Source organism: Caretta caretta, chromosome 13 (assembly GCF_965140235.1).
Source record: "Caretta caretta isolate rCarCar2 chromosome 13, rCarCar1.hap1, whole genome shotgun sequence".
NCBI classification, from domain to species: Eukaryota; Metazoa; Chordata; order Testudines; family Cheloniidae; genus Caretta; species Caretta caretta.
Genome location: NC_134218.1, coordinates 26582896 through 26607511, shown reverse-complemented (window position 1 = coordinate 26607511; position 24616 = coordinate 26582896). Strand labels below are relative to the sequence as shown.

The 24616-nt window shown below is 47.4% G+C and overlaps 1 protein-coding gene across 1 annotated transcript in view; it reads left to right on the top strand.

Annotated features, from left to right (window-relative positions):
* Positions 1–21439, top strand: part of MAP1LC3A (microtubule associated protein 1 light chain 3 alpha) — a 35994-nt gene extending 14555 nt beyond the window's left edge. Inside the window, exons 3-5 of the mRNA XM_048819677.2 lie at positions 2372–2427; positions 18340–18446; positions 20266–21439. Coding sequence (XP_048675634.2) covers positions 2372–2427; positions 18340–18446; positions 20266–20428 — 326 coding nt within the window. The 3' untranslated portion in view covers positions 20429–21439. The remainder of the gene's footprint in view (positions 1–2371; positions 2428–18339; positions 18447–20265) is intronic.
* Positions 21440–24616: the final 3177 nt, after the last annotated feature.

Genomic DNA, 24616 nt, shown 5'->3' with positions numbered 1-24616 from the left:
GAATGTTTCTCCTTCTGACTCTCTGATGATCTCTTAGCAACTGATTTCAAAGGGGGACTTAAGTCTTGCTAAATCGGCATATGCAGCTGCCTGGGGTTGTATGTAATTATCTGAATCTCACATTGAAATAGTGGCGGCTGTGGCACAAATGCACTTCGGACTTGATCCTGTATGTTGACTTAGAGTGCGGCCAACAACTCTTGCTGGTGGCTGCTCTGAGAATTTTTCCTAAAATACTTTAGGAAAAACAAACAAATATGCACATATATATACCTGTCCATATCATTTAAATTTATTTAGGTAGGTTTTTATTGCAGACTCAATAATAAAAATAATGTACAGTTTCTCTATTCTTTACTGGACCTAACCAGAATAGAAACAAAAATATGGTGCTTGCATGTTTTGATTTTTTTTTTTTTTTTTTTTTAGATTGCTAGTTAGTAAGTCTGCTACTGTGAAAAGTGATACTTGTTTCGTATCACTTTTCACAGCAGGCTTACTCGGCCCTGGCATGCTGGGGGACAAATTAAGCCCTGGATGAGAAGGAGGGAGGGGGGGCCGGGGCAATGGGGGTCTGGAGGAGGCAGCAGGGGTCAAGGTGATGGCTCCCAAAACCTTGCGGCTGGGGGACAGAGCTCTCTGCCACATGGCTAGAGTCTGCCGCCCACCACCCCAGGGCAGAAGCCTGAGCCACGCCACCCCGGGAAGGTGGGGAACTCTCACTGGTTTCCTGCTCCTTTGTGTTTGTTTGTGGCTTCGGAAGGGAGCAGGGACCAACCCCTGAAGGCAGCCCCAGGGGAGGAGCTGCGGCTTTGCCAACACCGCCCCCCGCCCCTCTCCCCCAGCTCAGGCGGCTGTGGCTGCAAGAAAAGCCCCTGGTGGCCGCATTTGAGAAACACTGCTCTAGGGTCTATGGAATGGGTGTGTTGCTAGGGTTGTGTCTTAGTGTTTGGATAAACATGAATAAACCCAAATATCTTGGTATTAACATTTGGCTTTTATGGATATAAAAGGGCTATTTTCCCCAAGGGGAGGCACTTTTGGGGTGAAATATCATGAGATCTGGTTGTCTTGTGATATTTTCACCATCCAGGAACTGGAATACCACCCTGCTTTATTTGGCCCCATAAATGGCTCTCAGAAGCATTAATAAAAGCTCCAAAAGATGAAAAACATAAAACAAACATTAGAAACATAACTGCTTTATCTTGTGCATACCTGCTGATTGGTATAGGATGGGCTGTTTAGCCTTTCCTAAGAATGGAGCAGGTGGTCACTCTGTTTTCTAAACTGATCGAGAGTCTGTGTTCTCCATTGATCGCTCCCCGCATTGCCCAGCAATGTGTTTGGTGGCTATGTGTGGGGCATCCATTTTGGTAGTCCCATTGTTTCTAAAGGTACTGAAGGAATGGGGAACGTCCTGAGCCAACGGCGGCTCTGAAATTCTCAGATAAATATGGAAAATCTGAATTTTTGCATGTTGCTTTCACTGGAATAAGAGCCACGCCTTGTGGGAAATCAGATTTTGAAGAGCACAGAACTGAAATGGAGAAGATGTTTGTGCAAAAATTTCCTCTCCTTCACCTCTTTCTCTCTCTGTTTTGTCCTGCTTCAGTGGTAAGATTGGGAGTGAATTCTCTCATGGCCAACAGAAGGTGCTCGTAGCTGTAAATTGGTGATGGTGAGCCAAGTGGTTCTTGTCAAGAAGCATCATTTAGGATGCCAGATTGGGCTGTAAGTAGGCTGTGGCATCTAAAACCCTGCTAGCGGGTATCAAAGTTGAGGCCAGTTCTTCATTTGGGGAAGCAACATGGGTGTGTAGATGGAATGTGGGCCTGGGAGCCAGGAAGTTGGGGGTTGAAACCTTCATAAATTAGGACCCAGAAGTTTGGGCTGTTGCCTGACTCGGAAAAGGACTCGGTGTTGGGTTCTCAGCACTCTTGGAAATCAGAGTGGTTGCTAGGTCTGGATTTAGGAGACTGACTTTATATTCCTGCTCCTGAAAATCCAGGTGCCCTGTGGAATATTTTAAATCACTTCACCTAGCTGTCTCTCCCCATTTTATGCAATGGGATAATGCGTCCCCATCTCTCAGAGGTGTTCAGTATTGTAGAAAGTTTTGGAGCTATGAAGGGCTGTGGAAGTGCTAAGTGGTCTTCTGTACATTTGGAGCTTGTCTGTCTGCCTGTCTTATGGTTCCGCTTGTTTGATCCCAGTATTAATAAATATTGCTTCCATTTCTGCTTCTGTCTGCAACACGTCCCTCTCTTTCGAGTTCAGCTCTTATGGATATTGTTTTGTTTTGGTCTGAAACACCCATCTGTGCTGGTTCAAACTCCCTTCTCAAAGCTTTGTTCTCTTTCCTTCCCAGCGGATCGTTCGAAAGAGGTGCAGCAGATCCGAGAGCAACATCCAAGCAAAATCCCGGTAAGTGCCAGACCTCCTCTTGTGTTTCTTGTTCAATTATTTTGACTGGGTATCTGAGCAGAGCTGTCTCTTAGACAGTGCTGGGTAGGGCACAGCCCTTGCAGCCAGTAGCTAAGGTTATAATGATTTGGCCCCCAAAGCCAACGCTCAACTGTTTAAATGACTTTTCTCTCGTCTTTTTTGTGTACATGAGCTGCTCAGTGCTAGAGAACCTCATTGTGAACAGAACAAACCAATGGCCATTACTGTTTCTGCTTCCTGCACCAGCCTTACTAAGGGATCTGATCTACAAACTATCTGAGAACAAGACTTTAAAATTCCCTGCTTGATTATTGCAGTAACTGACCCTTTAACCTGTCCTGGGTAATTTGGCCCCTCCTTTCAGCCTGATCAACTGAGGACAGGGGGAGGGTATCTTCTATTTAAAAGAGTTTTGTCTGGATAATTCTTTGCATCCTCTGCCCCCCATCAATTGCATAATTGGACATAACATGGCCTAATAGAACATACAGATGACACCCAGGATTGAATGGCATCGAAGCGAAGTGCTGGCCAAAAGCCTTGCTATTGACACACCAGAAGGTGTTCAAGAGCCTCTGTTGCTTTTTGACTGTCTAGACTTGTCCCTGTTAGATTATGTCCTGGCTTCCCGCACGTTTCTTAGGATATTGTCAGCAATTGAAGGATTCATGTGCACTCTCACTCCCTCACTTCCTTTTCTCTCTGGCCTGTCTGAACTTGTTCTAGCCCCTCAGTGGGGAGGAATAGTCTCTGCTCAGGAGCTGCTTGCTTTTTGAACTCCACTAAAACAGGCCCAGGACTGGCTTGAATTGGCATGCGTGATGCTGGGGCACATGCCACATGAAAGTATAGGGTCTGCTTCTTGCCTGGTTGGCATCTGTCTTTGGACGGCCTCAGACTTGTGGTTCCATCTCATCTGGGTTCAGTTCCCAGCTCAGACTCTTTATGTGACCTTAGGCAAAGTCACTGAATCGCTGTCTCGGTTGGGGATACTACTGCTTCCCTCCTCCCACACGTTGTCTGTCTTGTCTACTTGCATGGTAAGCTCTTTAAGACAGGAACTGCTTCTTGTTCTGTGTGTCCCATGCCTCCTGCCATGGGCAATTTCACCCCATTATTAATACAGGGATGGTACTTAGCTCATAGGCATAGCACCTTACGCTCAAGAATCTGCAAGTCAAAGCACTTCACAAATACTAATTTGTCCATCCTGCAAATAGGTAACTATCCGTTTTAAGTGTAGTGAGACTGTTGTATAGGGAGGTTATGTGACTTGCCCAATGCCACAAAGTGGCAGAGCCAGGAATAGAGTCTGGGAAACCTTAATTGCCAATCTTGTGCTCTTGCCTTGAGTGAAAAAATCCATCTCTACAGTTAGAGTGCTTTGGGAGCCATGTTATTGTAATTTGTATTACACTATCAACTGAAATCTGCAGCTGAAATGAGAGTCTCAGTTTCAAGTGGACAGGAGTTACTTGACACGGCAGGAAATCGAAGTACGTTTGCCTCAGCAAAACTTTTTGCTAATGGAAAGAATTAACAATATGATTCTCTATGAAGAGGAGCGTTAGGTTTGTATTAGCGTTGCTCCTGAAGGTCTAACCAAAACTAAAGGTAGGTAACACATCATGCAGATGGTTCCGATTTACCCTATCTAATGAAGTGCTTGTAGGTTACTGTGTGTTGGGTTTAGCCCTTGTAGAAGAAACCTTGGCATAGTGAGTGAACAGGCAGGGTGCTAGGGTCCCCCCCATCCACATTCAGTCCAAGATCTGGCTAAGACCCTTGTCACAAGTGAAGAGCACTATTTACTGCATGGTCTGCTTCCCCAGAAAAGCATTTGAGATGAGCAAGGAGGATCAAATCCACTACCCTGGGAAATTTTCCTACCTCTTCCCGTGACTGCTTTGAACGACATCCCTCTTGCTGGAGTAGTTAAGATGATGTGATTTTCACTATCTGATAGTTGCTATCCTTCTCTAATTCCCAGTCTGAGATCTCTCTGGTAAAGTCACCTTGGTATTTCCTTTTGCTTTTTAACAGCACCTGAAGGAGATAGAATCATAGAATATAAGGGTTGGAAGGGACCCCAGAAGGTCATCTAGTCCAACCCCCTGCTCAAAGCAGGACCAATTCCCAGTTAAATCATCCCAGCCAGGGCTTTGTCAAGCCTGACCTTAAAAACCTCTAAGGAAGGAGATTCTACCACCTCCCTAGGTAACGCATTCCAGTGTTTCACCACCCTCTTAGTGAAAAAGTTTTTCCTAATATCCAATCTAAACCTCCCCCACTGCAGCTTGAGACCATTACTCCTCGTTCTGTCATCTGATACCATTGAGAACAGTCTAGAGCCATCCTCTTTGGAACCCCCTTTCAGGTAGTTGAAAACAGCTATCAAATCCCCCCTCATTCTTCTCTTCTGCAGGCTAAACAATCCCAGCTCCCTCAGCCTCTCCTCATAACTCATGTGTTCCAGACCCCTAATCATTTTTGTTGCCCTTCGCTGGACTCTCTCCAATTTATCCACATCCTTCTTGAAGTGTGGGGCCCAAAACTGGACACAGTACTCCAGATGAGGCCTCACCAATGTTGAATAGAGGGGAACGATCACGTCCCTCGATCTGCTCGCTATGCCCCTACTTATACATCCCAAAATGCCATTGGCCTTCTTGGCAACAAGGGCACACTGCTGACTCATATCCAGCTTCTCGTCCACTGTCACCCCTAGGTCCTTTTCCGCAGAACTGCTGCCTAGCCATTCGGTCCCTAGTCTGTAGCTGTGCATTGGGTTCTTCCGTCCTAAGTGCAGGACCCTGCACTTATCCTTATTGAACCTCATCAGATTTCTTTTGGCCCAATCCTCCAATTTGTCTAGGTCCTTCTGTATCCTATCCCTCCCCTCCAGCGTATCTACCACTCCTCCCAGTTTAGTATCATCCGCAAATTTGCTGAGAGTGCAATCCACACCATCCTCCAGATCATTTATGAAGATATTGAACAAAACCGGCCCCAGGACCGACCCTTGGGGCACTCCACTTGATACCGGCTGCCAACCAGACATGGAGCCATTGATCACTACCCGTTGAGCCCGACAATCTAGCCAGCTTTCTACCCACCTTGTAGTAGATGATGGAGCGTGTTTGATTTGTGGTTATACTCCTGGGACGATTCTGCACCAAAAAATTAAAAACTCTGCAAATTTTATTTGTCAAAATAGTGCAATATAATCACACCAGTTTTAATTGTTTTGGTAAGTTATTTAAACTACAATACAGAAAAAAGTCACAATAACTGTTCAACATTTCCTAAACATATGGAAGTTTAGTTACAAACATTTGGTAACTAATACCCTGCATTCCGGTTATAATCCTGGATTTTCATTTAAATTACATTACAGAACAGTGCCAAAAAAAAAAAGAAAAAGTAGAATGTCATTTTAAATTGCTCAGACTTTCAAACATAAGTCATACAGTTTTGCTAATCATTGTCCTGGACCTGGCTGGGTATTTTGGGAAGTGCTTGGTCCTGATTGTCCTGACATTTTATTGACTGCTTGGTAAATGTTTTATTTGCCTTCAGTCTTTTTTTTAAATGGGTTAGTAAAACAAATCCTGAGCTTAATCTAACCCATTGTGCCACTTTGGCACAGAAAAAAAGTGAGAAAGCACATAAATCTTCCTAGTTGATTCCCTTACTGTCATTTTTAAGGCTTTACATCATTCTGGCAATGTAGGGGCCTTAAAACTTTTACAGGTTTTATGCTCCTGGGGGAATAGACTGAGAATGGGAACAGTTAACTAACAATAGAAACATTAAAAATGTTACTGTGCAGGCAGGCTGCTACATTTCGGCCTCTGGAATGAGATCAATTAACCATTGACAGCAACGTTAACAAAATGTGGGGGTTATTTTACGAAAGCAATTTTTCTTTAATTAAAAACAAACAATTTTCAGTAACATGATACGAATATTTAATTAAGTGTGTTTTTGATTCTCAAGAAGTAACAGACGTTACTAGGCAAGCAGGCTGCTATATTTCTGCCTCAGAGAATGATCAATTAGCTAGTAGGCAGGCTGCTACATTTCTGCCTCAGGGACAGAGCATTTCTTGTGCATAATAAATAGACCTCCCACCCTCCATGCCCGGCGAGCTGCAGTAGCAAGCAAGAGTCCCCCTCGCTTGTTGGCCAGCCCCACCCCCTGACAGTGATCAATGTCTCCCCCACAGGCACGCACGCCCAGCCCCTTTCCCCCACAGTGATTTGCCTGTCTTAGGCTGCTCCAGGCACACTGGAACAGACGCGCTGACTGGGCTGCCAGGGAAGAGGCATGTATCCCCCGGCAGCTTTATTTTGCATTTTTCTGTGTCCCCCCGCAGAAAATATGTAGTACATATGAATTCTGTCAGGAGTAGTGGTTTCAGAAAAGGTATTTCTCTCCTCCACACAGAGACTTCCCTGTGAGATGGGGAGGATTTTAGGTGTGTATTTCACTTGCTCTGCATTGTCTGATTGACGCTACTTCCTAGTTTGCAGGTCTGAGTTTCAAAGAATGCATTTTAATCACACAGTTAAGGGCAATGACATTCTAAAATGTAGCTCTGCACAGATACTGAAGATCCCTTGGCACTTCTGATAAAAAGAGGCTTGAGCCAGGGTCTTTAGGCAATATTTTTCTTTCCCCTCACTCTTAATGTGTGTGCCAGTTGGCTGTCTTGCTCCTCCCCAGAGGACTCTTCAGGTCCGCGACGAAAGTTCCATCTCTGACTATGTGAATGTAAAGGATATATGAATAAAGCAATAGAATTATTCTCAGAAATGCAGTTGGCATACTTAGTAAACTGAAAATAAATCCTAAATTGGCAATCCCAGTTAACTGTCTGATCACTGCTTATCAGATCTGCATGGAAAATGCAGAGTACAAAAGCATTTTGCATCCTTCGGACCTGGGAATCTCTTATCTAGCTCCTGAAGTATATCCTCCTTCAGTATGGAATACAATGACCTTTAAACAGTGTGCACCAGTGCTACACAACTGTTCCTAAAAGGGCAATTAACCCCTGGAACAGGGCTGTGGTGGATTCTCTGGCAATTTTAAAATCAGATTGGATCTTTTGCTATAAGACCTTGCTCTAGTGAGACTGGAATCAATTCAGGGAGGCCTGTGATATACAGCAGTTCAAATGCAACCATCCATTCTGGCTTTATAATCTGTGGATGAAGTGTCCTATCGAAATTGCTGGCTGGAATTTAATTCCCTAAACAAAACTTAGCGGGACACTGAGGTTAGCAGTTAAGGTGCTAGGGGATCTTTCTGGGCAATAAGTTGTCAGCATGTCAACTTTTCTCATCCAGGAGCTGGTACCAGCCGCAAAGGCTCTCTCAACAGACCTGTGGAGAAGAGTGCCCGCCCCGAGTCACCAAACCCATTTCTTGCAGCTGCTTTTCTTTGGGCTCCCATCCAAATTCCGATAAGAAAACTCTACAGCCGTGCATCTCTGACTGACTGTGCTTCCAGGCTGCTTATCTGTCCAAACTCTACTGCCAACCCAAAACATACTTCAGCACTTCTACTGATTGAGTAGAATCTTCTTCCTCTGGTCTCCTCCAATACTTTCCACATCAGGCTGCTCACTTACCCTGTCTTTCCTTTCCTTCTGGTTTTCCATACCCCCAGCGCCATCGCTCCTTGCTGAACTGGCCATGGTTGCCGGCTTCCAAATATATAACCACGTGGAATTCTCTTGTGTAAATTCCCTGCAGTCTCATGGAGTCATGGCATGAAGGTAATCAGTGGCGGTTGACTTGAGTCCATCTCCCCTCCCTCCAGCTCCCCTGTGCACAGCTGGGTTCTAGTAGCTGATTTATGGCATAGTGTGGGGTGCTAATGGGATAGGATATCTTTCCTGCCGTTCCCAGAGAAACGTGAGCTGGTCACATGCTGCTTTCTCAGAAACAGCACAGAGAGCCCTTGTGGCTAGTGAACTCCAAAGACGCGTTAATGCGTTTTAACAAAGTACTGCCCGTTCACCGTTCAACTTTATCTGCGTGGCTCTTAGTGCAGTATGCAGGGAAATGACTAGCAAAGCTGAAAGTTGCTCTTGTTGTTTTTGAGGGGTGCTTAACATCCATTGTTCAAGTTTTTTTTAATGCCTGTAGTCACATCACTCTGGGCTGTGATCTTGTCACATCTCAAAAGCAAAGCATACTAAGGTCATTGTTTAGATGGGAAACCCAAGGAAATCCCCGATTTCTAAGCGGCTACCATCCTACTGGGCTCCTGCCCCAGTTTGGTATTAGGCAGTGCTTTTGTTGGGAAGTGCCAGTTCAGATGTAAGACAGAGCTCCTGTTCACACTGAGCCTGATTTTTAACTAGGCCTCAGCCCTTCTGCTATTGCACATTTTTTTTTGTGCTTGCAAGTAGATTCAGGTGCAGTTATGTTGTCCGGTTTCTAAATGGGAGTGATTGTGGGCCCAGTTGATTCCAGTTTTTCACCTGCATTTAATTGTGGATACAAAATTGCTCCAGTAATGTTGGGGGGGGGTCTCTGAAAATTTAGGCATGTATCGATAATACTGCATCAACACTATTGTAAGGTAGTGTTTGGGACCATTTAACTGATGATTCCTTGTGCCGAGTCCTTTTGCACTGCAGTGAACCTGGTACTTGAGCTTTGTGAGGTTTTGACTTCCTTGGGGGAGTACAACAGGCTTGTTTTCTGTCCAGCCTGAGCAGTAGATGGCTTCTAAGGATTTGGCCAAGCTACTCTCCCTCTGCTCCAAAACAAATTCATTGTTTTTCTCCATAGGCTCTTCCCTTGGGTCTGAGTCAATGCTCTTTAGGCAGCCACTCCAGATTCCAAGCCTGTTCATGGGAGGCTTGTGCGGCTTAAAATATCTTCTGAGCGAGCTGCTGTATTCCGCTCAGCATGCAAGTCTGTGGCTACAGTAGGAAACCTGCCTCCCAAAGGAATGTGATGTATATGCCCTGCATAATACACTGTCTTCATACAATGTATTTATGTGCTTCTGAGGGGTGCTCAGAGACTTGGGGGAAAAGGGCAATATCTGAACTGGAGTAGAGTGAAATAGGATATTTACCCCTCTTCAGTACAGAGTGGGCTGGGACAAACCACCATTAGAACAGAGAGGCCAAGGATTAGATGGGCCATGAAAATATTGGGTTTGTTTAGTCTGGAAAAGAAAAGGCTGAAAGGGGACATAAGTTTTCAAGTTTGTTACAAGGAGGAGGGAGAAAAATCGTTGTTCTTAACCTCTGAGAATAAGACAAGAAGCAATAGGCTTAAATTGCAGCCAGGGAGGTTTAGGTTGAACATTAGGAAAAACTTCCTAACTGTGGGGGGGGGGGAAGCAAGCACTGGAATAAATTGCCTAGCGTGGTTGTGGAATCTCTTTCATTGGAGATTTTTAAGAGCAGGTTAGACAAACATCTGTCATGGATGGTCCTGCCATGAGTGCAGTGGACTGGACTAGATGACCTCTCGAGGTCCCTTCCAGTCCTATGATTCTATGAAGATGGCAATATCCCCTCTTGCCCCCAAAACCAGGGCGAGGAGGTGTGAGGCTGCACCTGTTATTTGTAGTGTTGGCTCAGGGCTCTGCCCTTCAGGGGCTCTGTTCAGGGCCTTTCACCTGCACTTCATTCCCATTATTTCTAAGGTAACACCCCGATGCCTTGATCAGGATCTGGGCTGCTTTGTGCTAAGCACTATACAGAGTAGACACTGAGAAACGTGAAATCTAAGATGATGAGCAACGTGCAAAAGGAGGAAGGAGGCACTTTTATATGCTTCTTTTGTGGCCCTTTTAGGGTGTAAACTTTGGTTTTATAATTCCATCCGTAGCTGGTAAGGCATGTTCCAGTCGCCTCCCTTGAAACAAAATCCCTAGAAGTTGTTGCTTGTCATGTAAAACGACAGACCATAAGCTGGAGGCACTAACCAGCTGCTGCCCCAGCAGCCAGGCATCTTTCTCAGGCTGGTGTCATTGTAATCGAGATGCCAGTCTGTATCTGATGCAGTGGCTGATAATTAGAGATGTCTGACTCCATTCCTGTTCGACATGATTGAGAACCAAGCCACAGCCAGATGAATGGACCATGTCCATAAAGAAAAGTAATGCAGGCACTAGAGAGTGCAGAGTTGTGCTATTGTTCTCTGGTCTGTAGTCCTAGCATATGAATTACCTATGCCTGCAGGATCTGCTGCTGTTTGCATCTATTTGAATCCCAGACAATAACTAGAGCAGCATCCATACATGCAGATCCTCTTATTTTGGCTGCCACTTTCTAATAGCTTCTTCCCTGCAGTCAAAGAACTTGGCTGTCAAAGTGAAGTGCAGATGGAAAGGAAGGGAGGGAGCAACCATAAAAAAGGGACCATTCTTTAGAGCCCACCCCCCTTTGCAATTCCAAGATTCTCCCTAAATTCTCTTTTGGTTTGTCACAGAAAATCAGCCCACCAGAAAATCTTGTAACCTCAAGGGGACCCCAGGCCTGTCTTATGTAAGGGTCAGTGCTGTCATCGGACCTTGTAATAGAGCAGTCCTCTGCTAGATTCAGCATTCTGTTCAGCACCATAGTTCTGCCCCTCTATCCGTCATGGAGAGGCTCTGTGACGAGGGTGGAAATGGATTGACTGGTCTCAGGGCTCATGTGGGAGGTTAGAGCCTGTGACATGCCTGGTGAATAGTCAGTGATTGTCTCATGACCTATAACTTCACTCCCTTGGACACACTGATCTGGGGAATGTTTTCAAAGGTACAGAGGGCAGTCGGGCATGCAACTTCCTCTGGAAGCCTCTGAAAATCATCTCTGTTATTCAGATGCAAGCTCAGTCAACCCAGTGTGTGTCTGAGTGGAAGGTGGTGATGAAGTTCCAGTTGACCTGCTGGAGGGTTGGAGGAGGCCTGGCTGGCCAAGATGCTAGGTAGAAGTTACCAGCATGTTTGTAGTATTATAGTTTCATAATGAATTTGAGATGAGCCAGTTTTAGTGAGAACGGGGAGCAGTGCACCCAGTGGGACCCGAATGCATCCCACGATCATGCATGTGTCCTGTTCAGCTGAGTGTTGGTGGAGCAGGGGCTCTCAACCTTTTTCATATTGGGATCTGCCTAGCACCCTCCTCCCACTCCAGACTACATCTGTCTGGGGTCTGGCCAAGACCACCTCATCCTTTAGCAACCTCAGATGGGCAGGGTGGTTCTGACACCTGTCTGCACCTGCAGGTTCAGGACCCCAATCTAGAGTAACAGCAGGGTACGTGACGAACAGGCACAGGGTGAGAGAATGCCTTGATCTGGAGGCTGTGCTGTCCTCTTGCCCAGGTATGGTACAGCTGGAAAAGTCCAGCCAGGATCTAAAGGCTCAGACAAGTCCAGAAGTGTAGAGAGTTCCAGACTCTACTGCCAACCATGTCTTCCATAGAGATGAGCTTGCGTGGGCTGTGCTGTGTGGGGGATTGGAGCCAGGATTGTCTTTTTGTTCTGTGTTTGTACAGTGCCTAACACACTGATCCTGATTCAGATCAGCACTCTTGCATGCTACAATAATGCAGATAACTAATAATCCTCCCACAGGCAGATAAGAATGGACGGACGGCCATACTGGATCAGACCAATGGTCCATCTAGCCCAGTATCCTGTCTCTGGCAGTGACTGGTGATGGATGATTCAGAGGGAATGAACAGATCAAGGCAATTTACTGAGTGATCTATCCCGTCGTCCAGTCCCAGTTTCTGGCAATCAGAGGCTTAGGGACACCCAGAGCATGGGGTTGCGTTGTTAAGTGAGGTGAACAGGAGCATTCCTGTGCACAGCGGTGTTCGGAAAGTTGCAATAAAGCTGTGGATTAAGCTAAAAAGAGGGAAGCTTCAATCCCAGCTGAATGACTTCTCGGACCTTGCTGAGGAGAAGTGAGTCGGACTCCGCTCTAGATTATCCAAAGTCCATCCTCTCCCTCTCAACCGGCCGTTCTGACTGACTGGTTTCGAGACTGTAATGCCCTGCACCCTCGTAGGACACTACAGCTGGCTGTCAGTAGGCATTATCTGAAAGATGCACACTGCTCTTTGTAACCTTTCCTCACAAAGCCCCTTAGCTGTTGCTACTGTCTGAATCCCTTCAGACTAAGGGGCACCCCTGAGCTTGGGTGAGTAGTCCTAGCTCCACTGACTTACACAGAGCTGTGACAATCTAGAACATAGTGAATTCCCTGGAGACTTGTCTTGCATGTCATGATCAGGAAGTCCTAAAATCCCACCAGTCAGGGATGGGAAAGACCCCGTTCGCTTCTCATGTCTCTCACTCCAGGCCCGGATTTATTCCCTGGTGCAATGACTTGAGTGACAGGGATTCCTTCCATGATGGCCTTTGGGGGATTATTCCCCAGTTGAGTAAATCTCTTTCATGGCAAGTGTTCCCTGCTAGTCTGCTTTTTGCTCCATTTTCATCCCCTCTTGCTCCTAATTACATTTGAACTCCCCCAGGTTTTTGTACCATACATGTTGCTAGGGGGGTGTCTGAGTGCCTTTCTCTCCTGTATCAGCAAGGACAGCACGGGAAGCATGTCAGCGAGGCCCAGCCGGTGGGAGGGGGGAGCAGAGACCCTTTCTCAGCTTGCTGGATCTTGATCAGAGGTTCCAGGGAGTTTGTCTGCTTCCCTCTTCACCACATGTTAAGCTCAGCCAAAACCACCCTTCTGAACCGACCGGGAACAGTCACTTCTGCTGCACTAGTGTGTCTCTGTCCCTGTGCAGCTGTTATCTGCCTGTTTCCCTATACTGCTGACCCAATGACAAGAATGATGAAAGAGGGACCAGACCCTTGTGCTCCCCAAACATGGAGTGAGAGCTGATCCCCTTCATGAGCTAAAGGAACAAATGACGAGGGGGTCAAACAGTCTTATCTAAGATGAAACAAGTTAGTGTCTTTCGTTAGTCTTTCTGGATTGATGTTCATATTGAGCTAGTGCCATGCTGTCCTTGCATATTGCAGGATTACACAGATCGTGCAACAAGGGGTAATAACTGTAAATGTTTTATTTCAGATTATTATAATGGGTGGCTTTACAAAAGCAGAATATAGTGTATGAATTAAAGTGCCTGTATCCTGGAGGGTGGGGGCAGAATTAAGGTGGTTGAAATTCTAAGGTGAATGTTAACGTATCAGTATTGTTAACTGAGAGTCTGGAGCTGTAGTGGTAATGGAATATTTATTTAAGTTACCTTGACTGGCTACAGCCATACTTCTTAAGGCCTAGGGTATTTGAATTATAAAGTTCTTGTTATGTGTGTTGTACAAGGGTCATATGTAGCATAGCAATCTCCGTTGTCAGCTAACCTGTATAATAATTAAAACCCCTTTGTTAAACATTTGACTGTAACTTGCAGTAAGTTTTAAAAAATAAACAATAAAATTAAAGGGACAAGATAGGTGAGGTAATATCTTTTATTGGAACAACTTCTGTTGATGAGAGACAAGCTTTCGAGCTACACAGAGCTCTTCAGGTCTGGGAAATGTACTCAGTGTTGCAGCTAAATACAAACTGGAACACATAGTTTAGAATAAGCAGTTAACACATTTCAAGGGATCACTCAAAGGTAAGTGGCCAGTTAACATCCCTCTGGGTGTGTGGGGGGGGGGGGGGGGGGAAGGGGAGGGAGATGTCAGTGTTATAGATGGTTGTAATAAGCCATAAATCCAGTGTCTCTATTCAGTCCAAGAGTTTTAGCGTCTAGCAAAATTAAACTTTCGAGCCTGGGAGCTTAAATTCATTTCTTTCACCAACAGAAGTTGGTCCAATAAAAGATACTGCCTCCCCCACCTTGTGTGTCTAATATCCTGGGACCAACACTGTATGTAATAAAATTAATGGCGATCAAACCAAACAAGTTTGGGCTAGATGAGAACTTTTCCAAAATCGGGGTCTGCTGCATCCTGAGGGCTCGATAGGTTTGGACTCCTGTCTCAGTCATGCTATTATGAAGTAATTTCCTATCATGCAAAGGGAGTGGTTACTGAATGAACAAGCACTCTGCAAAACTGTCGTTGGGTTTTTGTGGAGGAATCTCTGCTAGGCAGCATGTTCTGTTTGTTGCATTTGTAATTAGCCAGAGGAATCTACCCCTAAACATTCATGACAACTTTTGTGGAGAACAAGAGTCTTCAGTTAAATTCAAAACTAATTTTTACTGCACAGACTATAAACATCTCATAAGAGATTTATAGCAGTAAGTAAAAAACGTGCTGTGGACACAACCCTAAGTAAGTTCTCCTGCACCTTCTAAATCTAGCCTTTCCCCCTGTGGCATGCCCCAGGAGCTTCAGAAGTGTCTCTTCAGAGCCCTCCTTGACACTATTTTGTGTGGCCCCAGTGGCCTAATGGATAAAGCATTGGCCTCCTAAGCCAGAGATTGTTGGTTTAAGTCCCATGTGGGGTGAACAGCTACTTTCTTTCTCTTTATTGCCACTCATCTTCCCTTTCATTTTTCTCTCTTCCTCAGAAGTGGGGATAAAGACCTATCCAGCCACACATTCATTTCCCCTTTGGATTAGGGATGAATGGGAGGAGGGAATGACCAGCTCCTATCTGCCCAGGGGACTTAAGGAAGAATCTCCAGCTTCATTTTTGCTTTCATTTGAGATACTGTGATGTGATTTTATTTTGAAATGCATGCAAAAAATTACTACTACAAAACAGCCTCTTACCACCAGCACCCTCCCCTTGCTTGCATCCTGCATCTGATCCCAGTTTTCCTCATCGTTTCTCTTTCTACAGTATTCATTTTCTTCCATGGTTTTATTTTTAAAGACATTTTGAAGTTGCTATTCTTGTGGATTTTTAAGTACTTTTTTTTTTTCTGGTGTGTGTTTCTGGCTACCTCATTTTAATTTGTTATTTTTTCCTCAAAAGTCCTGGAATTCTTACAAGAGAGAGATTTTGAGACTAAACCATTTTTGTGCCTAGATGGAAAGATGCCCATTGGTTTGTAATTTTGTTTTGTTTTGTTTTCCCTAATGTGCCCCACCTTCACATTCTCACTGTGCCTCTCCATTGGGGCTTGAGGATCCAACTGTGAGTCTGCAATTTTATTCCTCTAGCACAAACGTATAACATGTGAGAATCCATACTGAGGATTGAGGTATTGAAATGCATGTTCAGTTTCATATAATATATGTAATCTAATATGCAAATATTCCCCTCTCCTTCCCAAATCACCTTTATGCATCCGATGAAGTGAGCTGTAGCTCACGAAAGCTTATGCTCAAATAAATTGGTTAGTCTCTAAGGTGCCACAAGTACTTTTTCTTTTTGCGGATACAGACTAACACGGCTGCTACTCTGAAACCTACAATAAAAGGTTACTGTGTGAGGCTTCCTGTTTGTAAGTGGGGAGAGGAGCAGAGGCCTGAGGCTGCAATGTGCAGGGGAGGAGACTGAAATTCTTCTCTTACCTCTGTTCTGTCAGTAAAATGGAGCTGTTTCTTTAGATTTCTTTAATTATTTTAAAGAGGAAGAATAAGTGATGAAGTTTTAAAGAAACAAATCTTGGCCTTTTTTCTTTACTGTGTTTTTTTTGTTTATTTCAAAAATCTCTGTCTATAGTCTGTGATGCTTTAGAGGAAGCAGCTTTCATATAACTCTCTAAACTGAAATTAAGGTTTGTAGCATGACAGGGTGGAGGGAAATCGATGGATACTAACAGGGAAATACCCTGACGCTAGTTGCTGGCAGCTGGGAAGAGGATCCATGAAAATATCAGCATGAACTTCCAAATACTTTCCTTCTTTTTAATAAACACCCTGCATGGTCCTAGCACTGAAAGGTGGGAGGAGACCTCAAGAAGGCAGCCAGTGCAGCCCCCTGTGCTGAAGCAGGATTTGGGAATTGCTGTAACATCAACAGGTATCAAAGACTCTTGGTGGCCTCTGCATCTTCTGGCCTTGGGAGATGGTGCTAGGCTGGGGCAGTAGAAGGGAAGGGTCACTTATATACACAGTCTACTCTCAGACCACTGGGAAAAATTCCTGCTTCTCCTGGCTGCCTAAGCTACTTCCGGCTTTCCGTCCTGGCCTTCTCCACCTCAGACGCTCTCCTCTGTGCTGCCATTTGCTGACTAGTTGGAATCCAGTGGCCCACTTCCAGTTTGCGGATGGAAATACTGAAACCAGGCCAGAAGGGAAAGAGTCCAGATGGCTGTACAAGGAGTGAGGAGACTATTGCAGAGATTTTGTGCCTGGAACGCTATTGTATTGTGCCCTTGCGGGGTCAGAAACCGTGACTCGCCCTTCAGGGTTTCAGCAGCATGGGCCCTGGTCCTAAATGCAGTGCTGGACAGAGCAACTCCCCACTGTCCATTTCTTAGTGCTCTCTGAACCTCGCTGATCACTTGCATCTCAAACCGCTCTTCTTCTGTGCACTGCATCCCTACTCTGTTCTCTTCCCATTGCCTGGCAGTTGTGGCTGGTGTCATCTGAAAGCGGGCAGGCACCCTACAGGTGGCTAGTCCTAGATCCTATTGTCTGCCTTGATAGAGGGTAAGCTAAAATCCCCACTCTGGCCCGGGGAGGCGTTTCTAGTGGGATATTTAATGCAGAGTTTGGTTGCTCCACGCCCGTTTGCTTGTTTTGCCCCATTGGGATGTGGGAACTGCCCTGTTCAGTAGGGAGTGAGGCTCCAAGGGAAGCGATACAGGTTGGGGCCTTCAGTCAGTTTTCTGTCTGCTCCAAGCCCCTTCCAGCTGCGTGCTGTAATATCTTACCTGTGCTCTTCCTGCCTGCTGACTGCAGGCTGCTGAACTCCGGTGCTCACCATGGCTCTGCCAGGTGTGATGCTTGCTCTGCTCCCATGGAGGGGCCAAGAATGCCCCTCTGGGATGTGCAAAACAAAGTAACCTCATCAGAGAGTCAGGAAACTGATAGCAGGGATCAGACCAGAAAATAACGGGGTAGTACTTGATCTCTTCCTAAATCCCAGGCCCTGCCCTCAGGCCCAGAGTAGCTGGGTATTCTGCTAAAACAGTCAGTGAAATAGTTGTGTGGTGACATGTAGTCATTAGTAGCTTTCAGTATCAACCACACCCCATTTGTATAACCAGGGTAGCCAATGTCTGGTGTGCAGCTGTTTTTCCAGGCTATTTGCAGAGTCAGGAAAACAGCACTGCATTGCTTCACATTAGGGAGGGTTCCTTCACAGCCCTGTGAGCTAAAATCTTGCCTAACAGAAGCTCAGATTCTTCAGAAACTCTGGATCCTCCTTGAGCCGAGTGCTGGTTGCCCTAGAGCCAGTCCAGTCCAGCCCAGCCTGGGCTGCAGTGTGCTCTTTAGGGGAGAGATTTTTGTCTGAGCGTGATGGTAGACAGTCATCAGTCCATTGCATGGTTTGTATGCAGTGGGAAGGGCATGCCACAGATTCCCTGTAACTGGATTGTGTGATGAGACTAAAGTCTCTAAACTGGGGGGCGTGTCCAGCTCTGTGCCTGGTGTGCCTTTTCTGCATATCTTTGACTTCTAAGCTCTCTTCCATCTGCAGAACAGACAGCTGGTTGTGTTCATTCCAGTGCACACGCAACTGGGAGCCCCACCTCATGCTCTCAGAGCAAATGTAAAGTTGCCACTTCTTGGTATTGATCTAAAATAAGTCATTCAGTGGAGGGGCGCTGGGGGGAGATTCTCGGTACCGTGGGGCTCAGGGATAAAACGTTCAGGAGGGAAACTTGCTGAAAAACTTTGTTGCTGGAGGAGCTGCTGCTCTTCTCCGGCTTTCAGAGGGTTAATGCAGGCACTTACCTTCATGGAGATGGTGGCACCCGTTATAGTGGCCTTTTGGCAGCTGCAGGTTGGGCCTGACTCTGCCCTTTTCTCTCACCAGGTCATCATTGAAAGATACAAGGGGGAAAAGCAGCTGCCTGTGCTGGATAAGACCAAATTTCTAGTCCCTGACCACGTCAATATGAGTGAATTGGTAAAAATTATCCGGTAAGTGAAACAGCCCAAAGTGAATGTGCCATGAACCCTCCTGTCCCGCCTTGGCAGTGTGACCTGCGCAGGATGGGGCGGCTGTGCTGGGTGGGGAAAACAGGTACTGGCCAGTGATGTTGGGGAAGGGAGCAATGGACAAGCTGCCTGGCTGTCACTAGTGGTGGATGGATTCTAGGGCCTGGGAGGGGTTCAGAACCGAGGCCGTGCAGCCATCTCCTACAAAAGGAAGCAATGTGTCTGCTGCCTGGTGTGATGGGCTTGGGCTATACTAAAGCACCAGCATCCTCCTCCCTCCATCCCCATCCTCCTGCTATGGGTGCCTGTGCTGAGCTTCCAATAGCTGAGCTAGGAGCAAAGCCATCTCCTCCTCTCCAATTCCTTGCCCTTTGCCGTGCACTGGGAGGCCAGAGTGTGATAGTCGTCATTCTTCTGGCTGGCAAGAGAGGGGTTCTTGGGAGGGCAGCATGGGGGTGGGAGAGCCTTATTCTGCAGCATGCCCTGCATTGATGGCACATGAGTTGGCTCCCTGATAACGGAGGTGGGAGCAGAAAGGGAGGGCTGTGCCCCAGGCCACAGGGCGGGTTGATTTCTAAGCCAGGATTGGAGCTCGGGAGTTGCCGACTCCCCTTCCAGCGCTCAGATCCCTTGATGCTGCCTTGCTTGGAAAGCCCGCTCAGCGAGCGTAGCTCTGAGGCCATAAGCATTGTGTGAGGATGCTGCTAGTCTCGTGGAGCTGCCCAGGGGAAGGGGTACAATGGGAGAGGGTGCAGCAGGCTGGGATGGAGAGTCTTTCAGGAGGCAGTAAGGGCTGGCACCACAAAAGGACTTAGGCACCTAAGTTCCACTTTAGTGGGCAGGGAGTGCTCTGACCACGAGCTCAGCGTTGCTCTCTCTGGCCCAGGAATTGTATCTGCAGTGGAACAGCTTCAACACGGGGCCACAGAGAGAGTGAGCAGGAGAGTGACTGAATAGTCTGGTGGTTAGAGCCCTCACCTGGGAAGTGGGAGATCCCGGATCCACTTCCCCTGCCCCAGTAATTCTTTTCATGATCCACCATGGAGCGATTGAGGGAGTCCACATCACAATAGCCCAGGTGGCAGATCCCGCTTCAAATCCTTCCTGCCGTCCGGTGGAGGGGAGACTTGAACCAGACCTCTCCCACGGGCCAGGTCTGTGCCTGAATCACTGGGCTGAAAGGGAGATGTTCCTTTCAGAGCAGGGCGGGACACCCCCTTGATTTGGCATCTCCCATTGGCTAGCTGAGGTGAGGCACCCTGTTGCTCCCTGTTAGTTGTACTGGGAGGCCGGGCGCCCGGCTCAGGCTTCGGGGATCCTTTGTGAATCCTGCCCTAAATACTGTATTACCAGGAGCCCTGGGAACGCGAGGGGGCTGAGCGTGATGGCTCAAACCTGGAGAGAGCTTGGCCTGAGAGGGCAGCTGGTACCATCCTGCCAGAAGCTGTGGTGCTTGGGGGACCACGGCAGAAAGGGTCCCGAGTCCCTCGGTTGCACCAGCACCAGAGCAGCTCAGCCCTTCCCCCCAGAAGCACGGGGAGGGCCACGTATCTGAGCAAGAGCCTTGGTAGAAGGTGGCCCTGGCTGGGCAAGCTGGAATAGGCCCAGCTTAGTGGGAAAAGGTTCCCTTCCCACAAGGGCAGTTCTGGGTCACACCAGGGAGGCTGAGTTCCCGGGCCTGGCCTTGTTGAACAGATGGGGGCCTCCAGCCCGCCAGCTCCTCTGGGAGGTCACTGCTCTGTTGCCTTCCCTGCCATTCCTCGTTTGGTCTAACCACCCCTCCCTTGTCTGTCGCCCTCAGGCGCCGCCTGCAGCTGAACCCTACCCAGGCCTTCTTCCTGCTGGTGAACCAGCACAGCATGGTGAGTGTCTCCACCCCCATCTCGGAGATCTACGAGCAGGAGAAGGACGAGGACGGTTTCCTCTACATGGTCTATGCCTCGCAGGAGACCTTCGGCTACTGAGACAGATGCACAGCACGCAGGGACAAACTGAAACTGTTGCACACGGCCCCCACCCCCTCACCCTGGGAAGATGACGTGGCCAGAGGCTCACGGCGCAGGAGCTGTGCAGACACCCCTCTCCCCGTCCCCATCAACTTCACCCCTGTAAAGGCACAGACAAAGCTAGTGCGGTGTGTTTGACTCATGCCTCCCCTCCCTTTATGTAGTTTGGCCCTATCCCCCTGCCCCATGTACAGCACTAATCCCTCACCTCCCCATCCCACCTCCTCCTCAGCAGGAACTTCAGCTGCTCTCACTGTGCTGTGTGTGTGTAATTGTTCTTAGTCTAATGCCAAATCAGCTGGGGCTGGTGATGGGGAATCGAAGGAGGGGGCCCATCTCCTTGACCTGTAGTGCGGGGAGGGGCTTGTCCTCTGAAAATCTAATAAAGGACAGGAAGTCTGCAAAAAAAAACAAGCCAACAAACAAACAAAATCATTGCTCTTGAGTTTTGATTGATTTTAATTACACGCATATCAAATTCTTGGTGCTACCGAGTAGGTGTAGGCGTCTGTAGGACTGTGGATAATGTATATCTGTTAGATTTATTTTATTATTGTTTTTTATTTTTTAACCAGGGGGTGGGAGGGAATAATTTGCCTGTATTCTGTAGATAAATAAACTGAGCTTCTTTGCACTTTAAAATGTAGCAGAGTGGAGTTAGTCTAATTTATACAGCTCTGACACATACAGCACTGCTTCTCTGGCAACTTTTGGACCTTGATTTCCTTTGTTCTTCTTTGAATTGTTCAAAAAAAAAACAAAAACAACCCCTCCCCTTCCCCTTCTCTCCATTGCATGGGGTGTTTTGGTCCCGTTGTGGCAGAGACCCTTTACTTGAGGAATGTACTGATTTACATTTTTTCCTTTTTTCATGTATTCTACCAAAAGAAATGTATATGAAAAAACCCCACCCAGTTAAAGCGATACAAAAGTCTATATACATATACATACAAATAAATATGAATTCAAGTTGTGTCTTGCAGGAATGTTCTTTTCCCGTCTCATTCATTTTCACTGTGAGCATCCCCCAGCAGTTGCGGAGGGGGAGATCCAAAGCCCATGGTGATAGCTGAGCCATGCCAGCTGCACCTAGGTTTAAACAAGGCCTGTGTGGCCAAGGGCGTCAGTGTTGCCTAGGGGACAGAACACAGCGGTGGCACGCAGGAGTCCTGGATTCTATTCCTGACTCTGCCACTGCCATGCTGGATGACCTTGGACCAGACACTTCAGCGGCTTGTGCCTCTGTTTCCCCATATGTAAAATGGGATAATGATCCTGCCCTACTTTGTAAAGTGCCGACTTCTATTGCTGAAAAGTGCTCTGTAAACACTAAGGATTACATACTTCTCCTGTGCTCAGTTCTAGGGAGTCCACTTCTGAACCAAGCCATTAAGCTGCATTGGCGTCTGCAGACCAGAGAAGGCCTGTGTGCAGTGGGGGAGGGAAATGAGGCTGCTCGCTTGCTAACTCATACCTTGTTTAAACCTGCTGGCAGATTCATGTAGGATCCCTGCTAATGGCCTGACTTCCTCTACAACAAAGGGGCCTGATTCTTCTCTCCCACTGGTCTCAGGCAGAAGTAACCCCCCTGAATTCACTGGAATTACCCTAGTGCCAGAGGAAGATTGGGCCTAGGGGAGGAAGCCATTAGAATCCCCCACTTTTCTCCCAGGCAGGATTGGTCCTTATTCATATTCTTGTGCTCAATCACATGCTAGTTTTAGATGGGTCCCCCAAGCCAAGGGGTTTGCGTCCCTTGGCCAGCAGTTTCAGGTTGTGCTGCAGCTCACTGCTCAGAAGCCTCGCTTAATGCTGAGCCTAACTTATCCCCCTTTTTAAAAAATCTTCATCCAACTCCTACTACTCCTCCCACTCCAAAGTCTGTGCTTGGAAAAGTTACCAGGTGTCTCCTCACTCCAAGCCAATAGGGAAGCTAAGGGCCAGGGAGAAGCTGGGGTAAGAATCTCCCATCCCCGGGGGGCTGAAATTCCTCTGAAGATGCTTCCCCTTGGTGCCATTCAGTCGCTTTGATGTAAGCTGCTGGCTAGTGGGTGTCTGGTACGTTTGAAGCCTTACTCAGTCCTGGCTTCTGGAACAGAGAAGGCACTTTATTCACGGCTCTTCTTTCAGAGCAGCTGTAAGGAGGAACGGGGGTGATGGGGATCACACTGCTTTACTGGAGCTGTTCCCCCAACCTTTAATTTCTGGTCCCCTTTCCCTGTGACTAACGCCTGCCTTCCGTTGCTGCTGCTCCTACCTTCCATTGCAATGTCAGAGTAAAACCAACCCACGTCTTGTTCCTTTCACTGCTGGCTACAACATTGCCTCAGTGCACTAAGTGGCATTTTGTCCCAAAGCTCCAGGAGTCATATGATTATGTGAGAATCTCAATGGAAAATCAAAGTGTGTTTCTAGCCCTTGGGGCAGTGGAGAAAAACTTGGGGGGGGGATGTGAGTTAGGCCCAAAGCAGAAGGCCAAGAACAGATGTGAGGTTCTGTCTGGCTTAGAAATCATGAGATTTTAAAGAACAATCTCATGCTCGTTCAGTGCTCAGGCCTGGCAACATGCACCTGGGGTCCTGCATGGTGGCACAGAGTGGCTGGGTGAGGGGGTGACTCTTACAATTGCACTGTGCTGTTAAGGGAAGCCCTGAGCAGGAGCAGCTGCCTCGTATCGGGGTTGTAGTTTGGAAAGTTTCCTCACAACCACGTGGGCTAGCCACTTAAAACTGGAAGCTTAAATGCTGCCAACGCCACTGCTCTGGGCATGATTTCTCACCCGTTTGACCCCTCTCCTCCAGTGTTTTTCAAGCCCTGGCTTATATCAACCTAAATAATTCCTCTCCTGCCATCCTACTGTTAATATATTTGTAGAGACTGTCCTCACTGTCACTGCTTCACCCTGCTATACAGTCTTTTAAAAGGCACAGCCAGGCCCACGGCCACTTGAAAATACTGCAGCCGCACTGACCTTTTCACCGAGCCCTCAGCCCGCCCGCCCACCCACTCTGCATCTTGCTGAGAACCAGCAGCTCGTGATGGAGCATAGCATTGCAGCATAGGCCACTCTGCCTGTGCAACCCCAAACTGTACTGGCCTCTTACCACCATCTTGCATTATGGTGTCACGTAAGAGTTACCAGCAGACCCCCATGGGCTAGGTCTCACAACGCTGGTTATTCTTCCCCTCACATGTGGACCTGCAGCTTCCCAAACCGAATCATAGTTGTCTCTTGCTCCCCTGTGTTCTGTCTCCCCTCACGGGCACGTTGAGCCCTCTGCAGTCCATGTTGGCTTGGTGGTTCATTACCTTGCTGCTTATGCTCCCTGCCACATCATTAATGATGACGTTAACAAATCCTGGTCCTAACACCAATCCCTGCCATTCATATGCACCTACTTTCCCCTCCCGCTCGCTCCCAGCCCCCGGGCCAATAGATCCACTGGCTTGCTTGTGCCCTGCTGTTTAGTGGCCGTCAGCCTCTTTTCAATTTCTACCGGACTATGAGCCATACCAAACCCATCTGAACTGGCGTAAGGTTGCAATCTGGTGTAGCGTGTGACTGCGCTGCTGAGTTTAGCGTGTTGTTGTAACCATGGCCCCAGGGTGTGAGGGACTGTTTATTGCACCAGCTGCTGTTGGGGCCAGGTCCAAGGGTTCAAACTCACAATGATGGGCAGCAGAGCGCTGTGTAAGCTTGAAAGGTGGTCCAATAACAATTATTACCTCACCCAGCCGCTCTCTGCTCCAGCAGGGGCATTTACAGGCGACCCATCACCAGGCTCAGGCCGCGGTAGACCCGGCCGGTCCATTATCGCTGACCCTTTCATGGCCCTCGTCTTAATCAGTTCATGCACCAACCCCTAAAAGCAGCTTATTTGTTGGGCAAGCTGGTTACCCACCATCACGCACAGTTCAAGCTGCCATGCACGAGTAAATCGCGCTGGGTGAAAAATTTGTATAGGGCCTTGTACATTTGCCTCCCTTGCCCCCTACAAAAAAAATGGGGGGGGGGGTGTGCGTGCGGGCGTGCACAACTATTTGCATGATTGGGTCAAATTTGGTGACAAAGTTTGAAACAAAAATTTCAGAAGTGGCCAAAAAAACCGGTTGCATGACTGTTACTTTGCTGGTGTAGCAGTCGCA